The sequence below is a fragment of the Heteronotia binoei genome, chromosome 4 (assembly GCF_032191835.1).
Source record: "Heteronotia binoei isolate CCM8104 ecotype False Entrance Well chromosome 4, APGP_CSIRO_Hbin_v1, whole genome shotgun sequence".
Lineage (NCBI taxonomy): Eukaryota > Metazoa > Chordata > Lepidosauria > Squamata > Gekkonidae > Heteronotia > Heteronotia binoei.
The window spans coordinates 31,619,339-31,633,343 of NC_083226.1; the positions used below are offsets into that span (position 1 = coordinate 31,619,339).

Here is a 14,005-nt window from a genome sequence, read left to right on the forward strand (position 1 = left end):
TGGACCCTCAGAAGCTCCAGGAAATCAGAAAGACAGCACCATCAGTGTGAGCTAACCCTTGGAAAGTGAGGGCCTGAAATCCAGGACAGGCCATACTAAGTTTGAAATCTCGTGGAGGTCTTGAGAAACCAAAACAACAAGATCCAGAGAGGCCCTCTAGCTTGCTCCGATAGAGGTAGGAAGGTACCGTTTCTGGAAGTTCTGAAGCCTGTGTGTGTCTGTATGTATATCTGTGTGTGTGACATTTTTGCCCAGGGAAGAAAATGGAAATTTGGGGGAAGCCTGAAATTTATATAATACTAACTTTTCTATCAAACCTAAACTTAATTTACTGATCGAACAACAGGAAATGCATCATTTATGACATATACAATTATACTATGACGTATTTATGGTATTTCAAAACATAAATATATTTGTTTTCTTTGAGAAAAATTCCAAGAGTTATAAATTACTACAACCTATGCTAACATAGCACATGTATTTTTCAGTTTTCACCACCTAAGCCATGGGAATAAATAAAAGCCAAAGACAGAAGACATTCTACAGTAAACAAAAACAAGAATATTATTTAGACAGAAACCCTCCCTCTTCCCAATTCTCCTACCAATGACCCTGGTGATTAAAAGGACAGGGAACTACAACTGATCTGGTATAGTCTCAGTTTGAGCCACAAAGTCCCTGATGTTCAACATAAGCGTTCACACTGAAGGCTCTGCATTGGTGATACTCACACAGTGGCTTGGGAGCCACTGCTTCCTATGCCTCTTGAGCACTGTTCCTCAATGTGGCAGCTGCTCTCATGTCTCAGGAAAGTGGGCAAGACCCTTGCCCAGTAGGGCTTGTAGTTGACGTGGCTCCCATCTTGACTCAGCTTGTTGCAGAAGAACAGGTCAACTTGAAAGCTCCCCTCACCCCCGCCAAAGTGCAGGGCTCATGACCGGGATGGAAGTAAATGTTGTTGTTTGGTTGTCATTGTGAACCTGGCTCTCTGCAAATCACAAAATGGGAAAGGGCTGCCATACACAACATTTATATGTGGAGTGAAAATTTTTACCCATACTTAAGCCACAGGGAATTTCTACTTGGAATAGTTTTTCAGTGTCTATACATTGAAGAGAAATCTCTTGATTTCTGTTTCTGCTTTCACAATGATTGTTGTCAAGATAAAATGGAGGTGGAAAGAACCATGTATGCCACCCTGAGAGAAAGAGTGGGATAAAAATGGCCTGAATTTTAAAAAGCTTCGGAAGAGACAAACAGGAGGGGATTTATCAACAAATAAACCCTTCAGGTAGGATGAAAGTAGTTTCCCCATCCAAGCACAAAAATGAAAAGAAATGAAAAATATATACAGACGAGCTAAATTTGAATAGGCTGTGATCACATACACAAAATGCACTTTCAATCCATTTTCCAACTGAATTTTGCCAGTTCACTCAGTAAAATCCAGTTGGAAAGTGCTTTGAAAGTGTATTGAAAATGCATTATTTAGTGTGTGTGATCACAGCCTTCGAAAACAATAAGATTTTTAGGGTATATACTTTCAAAAGTAAAAGCTCTCTTCTCCTAAGCTCTTCTACTGCAGACCAACACAGTTACCATTTCAAATATGTCTATCTGTCTGTCTATCTATCTCTAGAGTGACTGAAGATCCAATCAACGCCAATGCATACATGGGGCAGAATCACCTATCCATAAAGGTAATTACTCACTGTATCTCTGAGTGAGTCACTGCTCTGGAGTGCAACTTCCTTCCAAACAGTAGCTACACTGACAGCAGGCTCACAAATTATGCAGGTGGGTGATTACATTCTGCCATTTATCCATGTGCACATTGTGAAGCATGCATCTAATTTTAATTCAGAAAAAGCTAACAAAAGTTTGGGTAATGTTGCAAGTTTATATGCAGTAATCTCCTTGAAGAAAGCCAACTTACCCACTAAATCCCACTCGCCATTTGAGATGTAATTGGAAATATCAGCTTCCAGCATCTGCAGATCAAGGAGCCACCCATTGTGAGTCCACGAACCAAATTTCAAATTACATTTCTGTACATCAAAAGGAAACCAGCGAACATCAATGTAACATGTGCTCTTCAGGATGCCTGTGAACAGAAAAATGTTTATGATTTTTTTAAAGTAAGACATTAAGGGCTAGAGTGCAATCAGATGAAATTGCATTCATATCCACCTGATCTGAGAAGTTCAAGGGAGCAGACAGCTTTGAAATGTATTTCAAATTGATCTGCTAACAAATGAAGCCTATACTTTTGGAGTTTTGGTTATGCTGTTCAGAGACACATCAGATAAAAAGGCCGATTGAAATCCAGAGCTCTCTATCAAAAGGTGCTTATGTCTTCAATAGATGGATCTCAGATCCCCCGCCCTTGTAATATTCTGTTGTAGTAGTTACTCTATCTACTCTACTGACTGTTTGATATAACTTGCTATAACTCCAGGAAACAAACTAAGAGTAACAGTAGAATTGTTAGTTCTGGCAGTCCTTCCTTCTGCCAGACTGGTATTCTAATAGCAGTCTTTTACTCTCTACACTTCCTTTAGGAAGCATTTTACAGGGCCTGTTGTGAGAAGAGGTGATTAGAGATTTGTGGTGTTTTGTTAGCCAGGCAGATTGAGGTCTTTTAATCACCTGTTTGGCAAGGTCAGAGGAAGGAGCTATAAAAATTCCAGCTGAGACATACACACATCATCCCCTAATTCTCCAGGCCTAGGAAATCAGATGATACCACAGGGCCAATCTGGCACTGCCAGTTGATGTAAACCCTTCCAGAGCTGCTGCCTTCTCTCAGTTTGGGAAACTTGTCAAAAATGAGTCCCCCGGGGTTCTTCCTTCTATGCCTACAGATTATGAACCCTCATCTATAATTCAGTCTGCCTGTCATCCAACATACTAATCCACCCTCAGGCTTGAGTGTCTGACATGATCTGATATAGAGTCATGCAAACCGGCATGTACATCAGGACACAGATCTATATGTCAGGTTCAAACACTCACAGTAGCCAAGGATTCCATTTAATATACTTCAGTTTCTTGACTCTTGCTGTACGGTAAGATTACATTCTTCCCTATATTTCTCTTTTATTTAATTTGTTTTCCTTGAGGGACTGTCTGCTCCTCCACAAATATTTCATGTGAAGGTAGTCTAAACTCTGAAAAGGATTAATATGTATCCCATATTGTTTGTCATCCACTTAGTTCTCGTTGTGCTTTTACAAAATAAAAGCAGAAGGGACAAAAACAATAAGACACCCCCAAAGGCAGTATTTGTTGTGTGATTTCTTAAGGCAGCCAGCTGGCATAGTGTTAGAAAAGATGCAACTTCCACTGACTGTGTTGAATGTGAATGGATTTAATGACACTGGAATATTATCAGGACCTTTTTCTTTTGTAGCAGGAACTCCTTTGCATAATAGGCCACAACCTCCTGATGTAGCCAATTGTCCAAGAGTTTACAGGACTCTTAGTACAAGGCCTAGGAGGATTGGCTACATCAGGGGTGTGTGGCCTAATTTGCAAGGGAGTTCCTGCTACAAAAAAAAGCCCTGAATATTATATATTCTGACTGGCCAGAGTAGGGGAGTTACTTTAAATAAGCTGACTCCTAGCTTCTTCCTCCTCTTCTCTGCTGTCGTTTTTCACCACCAATGGCAGCAAGTACACTGAAGAAGCAAGAAGCGAGAAGAAGGCTCTCCTACTGGTTCTTTCTCCCTCAACCCTTTTTCCAGTCCAGTCTTTCAGCAATGGAAGGAAGCAGCTTCCACGAAAAGTAAGGGAACAAAAATCTAAGTAGAGTATCCTCTACCACCTGCCTGCTCTCAGCTTTGCAACTAAGCTGCAGCTTGATAGACCTGCACCTCTGAGCCTGTGCCAGGGCCTCTTAGTCATGCATGGGTCAGGAGGAAGTAGGGAGAGCAAGATCCTTTGACTTCACAGGCCAAATGTCGATTGGGAATAACTTCTGGGGCTGGTTCGCTGGGATTTCCTTGATCCTTAGCACAACCAATTGACAGAAAAAGCATCAGGAATCTTTGAAATATATCTCTTATCAAAGTCAGTTTCCAAAGTTCTGGCACAATCTAGAGTAATCAAGAATGGAAATCCAGAAGGGACTCTTCAGATGAATTGGGAGCAACAGTGAAAAAAGAAAAGGGTCTCTCCATAAATTCTTTGCAACAAAATAATGGAGCTGAAGACTCAAGTGTAACTCAATCTGGCCCTAAGCCTCAGGGACCTTGCAATAGTGCCTCCCATTCTACTGATAAGTATTTTGCCTTGCAACCATCTGAACACCAGATAGAAGGGATATGAGGAGGGGCATCCACCAGCAATGGTGTGTTGTCATTTCTGAAAATCTGCTTCTATAGACATCACTGGAGATTCTTTGGTAAAATGCTATGACTTTACCATAAAGATTCTGGAAACTGCTAGCTGTTTCTGAAAATTGCAGCTATTCCTGAAAATTACATCACACTGCCGCCAGCAGCTGTTTCTTTTAAAAATTCTTTCTGCTGCTGGTCACTGAAGTGCCAGTGGGCACATGGCAACCTGAGGGTCTCTGCTGGCCCAGTTTTACTTATTATTTCCCTATGTTCAGCTTGACATTTTTCATTTTTAAAAGACTCACAGCACCATCCAACTGACTTCATGGACTTAGAAGCAAGAACTCATTTGCATATTAGGCTGCACTCCCTGACAACACCATTGTTTCATGCAGGGCTTTTTTGGTAGAAAATGCCCAGCAGGAACTCATTTGCATATTAGGCCACGCCCCCTGATGCCAAGCCAGACAGAATTGCATTCCTGTGTGTTCCTGCTCAAAAAAGACCCTGCTTAGAAGCATATAACTGTTTAGGACTTCACTGCTAAAGAGTAAACCTCAGCGGGTCTTCTCCTTGGGTCCAGCCAGTGGTGCTCACTCCCTGGAAAATGTCTTCACGATTGCATTGTCAGATGTCTAAGGAGCTAGCAATACTTTCATAAGAGCTAGCTCTAACTATCCAGTTTCTATAGATCCAGGCGGGTAGCCATGTTGGTCAGAAGCAATGTGACAAAGTTAGAATCCAATAGCATCTTTAAGACCAACAAAGTTTTATTCAGAATGTGAGCTTTCATGTTCATGCACACTTTGTCAAACAAGAAAGTGATATAGTGTGCATGCACATGAAAGCTCACATCCTGAATAAAACTTTGTTTAAGACCAAGGTGCTATTGGACTCTTAACTTTATACAATTTGTATACATTTTGGGAGAAGGAGCCTTTATCTCTGGTCTGGTCTTCCTTGGGTGTGTTTTTTGTGTATATACGGCACCCTTAAAAAATCTGCCCTCCTGGAATCCCCCAATTTAAATGTGAACAATCCTTTTGCTCTGTTTGTGCTGAATAAAGTTATTGTCATTATCTTATCACAAGTTCCTTCATTTTGTCCAGCATTATTAGTCCACATTGCAGAACCACGAGCCTTTTACCAATACTGATGAGGCCTTCCAATTAGAAGTGAGAATGTGGCACTCAGGATTCAGAGCTAGGATTCAGGTTCCGTTTGAAACTCTTTTTTGTGAAGACTGCAGCAGAGAGGTAAATTCCCTTCTCCTTTCTTTACCATTTAGGATAAAATGTGTTTCTATAACACAGAGATACTCATCTCTCAGGGTTTGAAAATGGACGTTTTACTCTTAGAACCTTGTAACCATGTAAGAATATATTTTTTGTCTTTTGTATGATTCTTGGGCAAAGAAATTTGTTTCTTTTATTATACTTTGAATGCCAGGTGATTCAAATTTCCACATTAACAAACCTACTTTTAAATCTATAGTTATTGTGCCCAAGCTTTTTACTCATTGTATCTGCCCATGCTTAAGCACAGCTGTGTTCCACTTTTAAGGCCTAACACATATTTTTGTTTGTTTAAGGAAGCAAAATGCTTTCTAGACTAACAGAAAACCTTTTGGGGAAGGAGTAGGTTTTTATACCCTGCTTTTCTTGACCCTAAGAAGTCTTAAAGCAGCTTATAATCACCTTCCCTTCCTCTCTCCACAACAGGCATGCTGTGAGGTAGGCAGGGCTGAAAGTTCTGCAGGAACCATGACTGGCCCAAGGTAATCCAGCAGGTTTCATGTGGAAGAATGGGGAATCAAACCTGGTTCCCCAGATTATTGTCCACTGCTCTTAAGCTACACCACAATGACACTCCATGGTGGATGTGGATGTGGTGAGAGATTAGAACAAGAAGAAGAGGAGATTGGATTTATACCCCACCCTTTACTACCTGAAAAAATCTCAAAACAGTTTACAATCTCTTTTCCCTTCCCCTCTCCACAAAAGACACACTGTGAGGTAGGTGGAGATAAGAGAGCTCTCCCATAACTGTTCATGAGCAGAACAGCTCTGAGAGAACTCATGGCTGACCCAAAGTCACATCAGCAGGTGCATGTGAAGGAGTGGGGAATCAAACCTAGTACTCCCAGATGAGAGTCATGCACTTAACCACTACACAAAACTGGCGGCATCTGCTGTTTGGGAGATTTAAAAAATCTAATAAGGAACTCTCTAGCCAGAGGGAAACTTGCTTGATTCCCAGGGCATCTCTCAGTAACTATATATGAAGTTGTGACTTGCCTCTTCTCCTTGCTCTGCATTTGGTACATCTCAAATCTGTCTTTTTCTACAAAATATATATTGCTTATCTCTTTAAAATGCGTGATTGGGACAGAATATGAAATAGGCAGAATCCAGCCAAACTATTTATTTATTTATAAAGTGCATATCCCACCTTTCATCCCTCACAATGGCCAACAAATTAAAACATACAGAATAAACCACCATTATAAACATAATCACAACAATTAAAACAGATCTCCCATATATAGAATCACATAGAAGAAAAAGATTGCAGATTTATACCCCGCCCTTCTCTCTGAATCAGAGACTCAGAGCGGCTTACAATCTCCTATATCTTCTCCCCCCACAACAGACACCCTGTGAGGTGGGTGGGGCTGAGAGGGCTTTCACAGCAGCTGCCCTTTCAAGGACAACTCCTACGATAGCTATGGCTAGCCCAAGGCCATCCCAGCAGCTGTAAGTGAAGGAGTGAGGAATCAATCCCAGTTCTCCTAGATAAGAGTCCACACAACCACTACACCAAACTGGCTCTAAACAATTAAAATATTGGGGGGGGGGGTGATAACTGAGGGAATGCCAAACATAACAAAAAAAAAAGTCTTCACCCACTGGGAGAAAATAGCAACAGAAAGGCTGGGTCCAGACCACCAGCTTAGGGCAGCAGCCTTCTGTCCAGAAGTAAGTTGGCAGAGGGGAAAACACTCTGGGGGCTGTCAGACTGCATATGGCCCACTGCCAGGACAGGGACAAGTGATTGAGCGGTGCTTCCCAAGTGCTTCCCAGCCATTCAGATGGCCAGGAAAAGCAGCAGGGAAGCACTGTGGGGATTTGGAAGTGGTAGCTTTTACAGATGCTTCAACGACCCTGGAGGACTGCGTGAGTATGGAAGCAGGATAGTGTCCAGATGTTTGCATCTGAACTTTTTTTTAAATCCATCTGGGGGCTGTCGCTGTGTCGCCTCAAACTGCCCATCTGGACCCAGCCAAGGAGACATAAAAATCTCTCTAAGGAGATTGGTTTATTTTCTTTCCAAAACTCAATGTCTTAAAAAGGGATAACTGTTAGTAATAAGTACACTCATTCTGCTTTTGCCTCTAACAAAACTTATTTGACCTGAGAAGATGACAGGATTTTAAAAACATACACAGCAGCAACCCACTTTCCATTTTTAAATACTGTTGTCTGACTCCAGCCTAAAATACCAACTGGAAGAGTCAATCAGGTATTTAATTTGGCTTCAACGGGAATCAAATGTTTACTTCAGCAGGATTGTGCTCTAAAATCCTATCAGACACTTCCAATTTAATTTTTCCTCATACCCATGAAGCAGTTTGAGGATACCTGAGTTATCTACTCATACTGTCGATTTTAAGGAAGGACGATAAAATTAATAAATTGAATATTCACTTAATCTGGTTGTCAGATTAAAAAAAAAAGCAGCTTCTGGTTGTTGAATACAAACGAAGACACAGCTTTGTTAATATTAAGTCTTAAGTGAGAGCTCCATTGAATATTAATGCCACAGTAATTAAAGCACACTCTACCCATACAGTCTGCAGATTAACCATGCAATTCTAAACAGAGTTACATCCTTCAAAGTCCACTGAAGTCAGTGGACTTAGAAAAGCATAACTCTATTTAGGATTATACTGTAAGCCTTCTAAATCCCGATCTACATGCATTAATTCCTATCTAAGGGATAAGTCTTTTAATTTACTGAAATGCAGGCTTTAAAATAGTCTCTTACCTGGAGGAATATACTGGCAAGATCCTGTGTAGTTTACTAGAACGTTGGTATGAAATGTTGCATCGAATCTCTCGTCTGCACTACAAAACAGAGCAGATAGAATTTACTGGGTGTTGTTCAGTGATTGATGACCATGATGAAAAGTGCAATCCTAAACAGAGTTACAGCCTTATCAGTTCACTGAGCTCAGTTGGCATAGAAGGGTGCAACTCTTGTTTGTCCATTATTGTTAGGGTAGTCAACTTGATCACAGAATGTTTGCCATATTTTTTTGTAAAGATCTGTGCCATCTTTGGTGAAAATGCAGCCAAAATTATCGACTACAGATGCTTAAGAAGAAGATATTGGATTTATATCCTGCCCTATACTCTGAATCTCAAAGTCTCAGAGCAGTCACAATCTCCTTTACCTTCCCCCCCCCACTCACAACAGACACCCTGTGAGGTAAGTGGGGCTGAGAGAGCTCTCCCAGAAGCTGCCCTTTCAAGGACAACTCCTATGAGAGCTATGGCTGACCCAAGGCCATTCCAGCAGCTGCAAGTGGAGAAGTGGGGCATCAAACCTGGTTCTCCCAGATAAGAGTCCATGCACTCAACCACTACACCAAACTGGCTCTAATACTAAGGAGTATTAAAAAGTTTGGATGAAGTTTGAATAGTCATCCTTTAGAAATGCATTATCAATTAATATTACTTGCACAATCCCTACTGGTCACAACAGAAATGGATTCAGGCAGATACTGCTGACCTGGCTAAAGTTCTGCCACCAGCTCACTGGAGAAACAAAGTTTAGATGTAGCAAAAACAGATAACCTGCCAGCATTGGGAGGGGCCAGGGCTCAGTGGTAGATCATCTGCTTGGTATGCAGGTTCCAGGTTCAATTTCCAGCATCTCCGATACAAGGATCAGGTAGTAGGTAATGTAAAAGACCTCCACCTGGGACACGGGAGAGCCATAACCAGTCTGATGGACTGGTGGTCTGATTCAATATAAGGCAGCTTCATGTGTGTGTTCGTATTTCATCTATTATGGTTTTATTCTTCCAAGAATTCTTCCTCCTCCAGTTTTTTCCCCTCACAACAACTGTGTGAGGTAAGTTAGGCTGACAGAGTTTTGTAAGCAGAAATTTGATCTATGGGTCTATGTAGTTCTAACCTGACACTCTAATAACCAAGCCACACTATACCACCTGGTGGCAGACAGTGGCATCAAGTTGCAGCCAATTTACAGTGACCTTGTAGGGTTTTCAAGTCAAGAGAAAAACAAAAGTGGTTTGCTATTGTCTGTTTTTGTGTAGCATCCGAGATCTGGCAAGATCGGGCTTCCCAGGCCCACCCACAGTCAACGCACTATATTACCTACAGTATGCAAGAGAAATATATATGGAACTAAATGCCCAGACCCTCTGATTAAAATAATTTCCCATTTATAGACTCCCTTTCTATTTCATGTGTAATCTATAATCTCCCATTTATTGCATTTTTAGTCTCCATTTCTATTTCATTTATAATCTCCCTTTCTAACAAAGATTGAAGTTTTAACTAGATGATGGACTAAACTGACTCAGGAATCAGGGACCTTTTAATGTAATTGAAGGATCATACCCTGGGGTCTAAGCCAAAGCAGTCCAAGCAATGTCTTTAAGAATGAAAATATTTTTACTACTGGAAAACAAGATCTTTTTCCAGGCCAAATTTTATATGCAAATGGAGATGTATCATTCCGCTCATAGCTACATGTTGGGCGCAAGCCATCAAGCCTCATCCGCCTATCGCTCCATTTAGTTTAATGTGACTTGTAAAGGAACAGAGCCCATTTCATTGTGTTATTTGACCGGACATCCTTGAGTAGTTGCAGTAATTATCCTGAAGCTTAATAGAGCTATGCCAATTTTCAGCAATGGTGCAAATTGTTCAGTATTTAAAGCTAACTTCAAAACATGCCTTTCTTACCTGTTGTACAGAAGAATATCTGGCACCCAGATCTGATCAGCTGGAAATCGTAAGTTCTGGACGCCTGGATATTCATTCTGGTCCCATTTCAAATACACATCGATCCAGGACTATGGAGAAAATTCATTTTGTAATATTAAAGTACTTCAGTACAGGAAAGCTGTTCCCATATGTTGTTTTTAAAAATAATTAGTACAGTTTGGATATTGTTGCAATATGAATGAATGTGAACCATTTCAATGACAGAGTCTGTGATAAGCACCCACAATCAAGGGATCTTTGATGCACTAAGGAGGAATAGACCATCAAAAGCAAATTTCTATAGCTCCACCTATGTATCATTTCTTCAGTCTCAGCATTCTTCTCTCCTCTGATGTACACGCACAAGGATGTACGCTTGCACACACAAAGACATACATGAAATCAGCTCAGGTGGGCAGCCGTATTGGTCTGAAGCAACAGAACAAAGTTTAAGTCGAGTCGCACCAATTCATTACTTATGAAAAATTTCTCACTCCAGATTTCTAATAAAAATTTCTAACAAAATCCACCTTCACAATTCCTTTTCTTATTCCCATCTGGCTATTCCCAACACTGACTTCTTCCCTATGTCTGGGCTCGGATACCGGAAATGATCACAAATGGAAGAGAAGTATGGGAGGGATGGGGTTAGACAATCAGTGGGGAGGGTTTTAGTTCTTCCACATCATGCGCCTTCTGTTGTAAACACAACCTCCCACCATGGTTTATATACAATTGATAAAGGTCTAGTGATGAAGAAACGGGTCTCTCAGTGCTGTACGTAGTCTGAGCTTTATTTCATTGCAACAGATGACTACAGAGTTTGTGAGCTCCAAATTTCACACACTTTTAACTTGGAACTTCCCATTTTGATCTTAACTTCTGTAATTTATGCCATTTTCTATTTCCTCATGCCAAGTTCCAGCAAAATTTCTGTTTCATTGTTATTATTAGGGATGGGCACAAACCAAGAAATGAACTGGGCACAAACTGGGCTGGTTCATGATTCATTTTGAACTGGTTTGGTTGCATCATTCTCAAAACAAAAAATGAACCACATTTTTTTCCATGGTGGTTTGTTTGGTTCATTTTTGCAGTTTATTCTCCAGACAGCCTAGCACCAATTCCATCGATCCCTAAGCAATGCTGGGGGTGAGCTTGTGAAGAACCCTAGAAACACCCAAAGTGTCACATTCTCAGTGTGCGGGCAGGCAGGAGTCCAAAGCCAGTCCAAGGTCAAAGTCCAGGGAGTCAAGCAGGAGCCAAGTCACCAATGCAGAATCACAAACCGGAGGAGCCAAGTCACCAATGCAGAATCACAAACCGGAATCAGAAGTCAATGTCCAAAAGCCAAAAGGTCAGGGTGCCAAGGAAATCAAGTAGGTCAAGATCAGGAAGGAGCATGTATGCAAGCCAGAGAATAGACTTGTTGCTTCCACAAGGTTACCAGGTCCTGGGTGGGAGCTATATGGGAGTCTCAATCAGTCTGCTCCCTGGGTGGCAGTGACTCTGCTAGAACTCAGGGCTGAGAGATCTGAAGCATCGGCGTGCCTCATGTCTTCACTCTGAAAGTTCTTTCCAGAGCCTGCTTCGAACTCTTGAGATGGGAGGAGAGCTTGGAGGAGACTGATCGTCAACAGCTGACACTGATGCCTGGAGAGTGATTGATGGGCCAGCTGCTGTTTGTTCAGCTAAGGAACTGGCTGGCAACTCTTCCAGGTCTGTTAACCCTTCCAGTTCCTCCTCATCAGGGTTCATGACACAAAGCAGTTGTCGATAGCTTGATGGGCATCTCTAGGAGCCAACCAAGGATCTCCCATTTAGCTCTATGGAATTATATAGGACTATAATTCACACCCTGACTCAACTGCTTTCACTTTGCAGCATGAAGAGGGAAAAGTTAGTTCAGTTGTTTTTTGCTGTGTGACTAATTTAGGGGAAGCTTTGAGGGACTTCTTCCCCCCTCCACACACACACACACACACACACACAGTGGGACAATTTTTAAAATATGTCTCCTGGCTGGGAAGGTGTTCCTTGCTGTGCTTTCAGGGACCAAACCTGAAGCTAGAGCTGAGATTTCCTGGGGGCACCTGCTTTGGGGGGCTATAACTTGGACACCCCAAATCCAATCTTCACCAAACTTGAAGAGCTGGTAGAGGAGAGCCTGCTGAAAACGTCTTGTGAGTTGGCATCTCTAAGTCACGAGAGTGCTGTTCTACCACCTCCCGAACCAAATGAACCACAAACCAGTTTGGAAAATCAAATTAACCACGAACCACCAGTTTAGGCAATCAAATGAACCATGAAACAACATGAACCACCATTTCCCTGGTTCAGGCCCATCCCTATTAATTATATATAAATTGAGCCAGCAGATGAGGCATAAATGGAGCTTCACGTCGACCTGGCATAAGATGGCAAAAACTACATAAAAAGAAACGAACTCATTGGGAACAACAGCAACAACAAAAGAAATTAAAAGCCGTACAGTGACAGAGCATGGAATGAAAAGGTAAAGGCTCAGGCATTAATATAGAGTAGGGGTGGCCAACGGTAGCTCTCCAGATGTTTTTTGCCTACAACTCCCATCAGCCCCAGCCATTGGCCATGCTGGCTGGGGCTGATGGGAGTTGTAGGCAAAAAACATCTGGAGAACTATCGTTGGCCACCCCTGATATAGAGGAAAGGTTATGGATAGCTCACTTAGCGTGGCTAAGCCAAAAACCCATCCCAAGGAAAAGAAGGTTGGAGGAAGAAGCAGCACACTGAGACCTGGACCCCAAGGCCAGCAATCCACACACACCCTTCAGTTTATTTAGCAGACCCACCAAAAGCCCTATCCTCCCAACAGATTCCAAGGTCACTGTCACTGAGCCCTACTTGTTAGAGACACTAAGAGGACCCAGCAAAAGATCACAAAATACTAGTCTTCAAATGCAAGTACAGGCTCTTAAAGATCTGCCTCTTGCTCTAGGAGCCTGCTGTAGAATATAACAGCACAGTTTGGTCCTAGCTGCTGTTGGAAGATGTGGTCAGCCTTGCATTTATCCAAAGTCTGGCAGCTTGCCTCCATCCAAGCCTGTTGCTGGTGGTGATTCTGCTTTGTAGGGCCTGGTAAACCTGACTCTGACCTATGGGCACCACCCAACCAAGATAGGACAAAGGTAGTTGGAGCTTCCCAACTCCACCTCCTCTATGCCCCCTTAATACATAGTCTGATAGTGAATGACTGCATCAATGCTAAGGAGCAGGGGTGGAATTCTAGCAGGAGCTCCTTTGCATATTAGGCCATGTACCCCTGATGTAGCCAATCCTCCAAGAGCTTACAAGACTCTTTTTTGTAAGTTCTTGGAGGATTGGCTACATCAGGGGTGTGTGGCCTAATATGCAAAGGAGCTCCTGCTAGAATTCCACCGCTGCTAAGGAGTATGGGGTGTGTTGGCCTCACAATACCACGACTGGGGCTGTAGTCCTTCATATCACTGTGCATGGCTTTCCTGCACCTCTGGGAGACTTGGTGGCAAATTTGGCTTTGTCTCTGCATAATGTGTGAGACAAGATAATGGAAAAGGCAGCCTTTCAAAATGACATGCAAATGTCTGAAAAAAATCATAAAATGCAGCCTGTTGCTCGGCAAGT

At 42.1% G+C, this 14,005-nt stretch overlaps 1 protein-coding gene across 2 annotated transcripts in view; it reads right to left on the reverse strand.

The window, feature by feature from the left end:
- LOC132570458 (neuronal acetylcholine receptor subunit alpha-7-like) overlaps nt 1-14,005 on the reverse strand; it is a 154,395-nt gene that overhangs the window by 56,107 nt on the left and 84,283 nt on the right. For both annotated transcript variants that reach the window (XM_060237064.1, XM_060237065.1), the window contains 3 exons: nt 10,343-10,452; nt 8,391-8,470; nt 1,940-2,107 (listed from right to left, as the gene is read on the reverse strand). In XM_060237064.1, the coding sequence (XP_060093047.1) occupies nt 1,940-2,107; nt 8,391-8,470; nt 10,343-10,452 (358 nt within the window). The remainder of the gene's footprint in view (nt 1-1,939; nt 2,108-8,390; nt 8,471-10,342; nt 10,453-14,005) is intronic.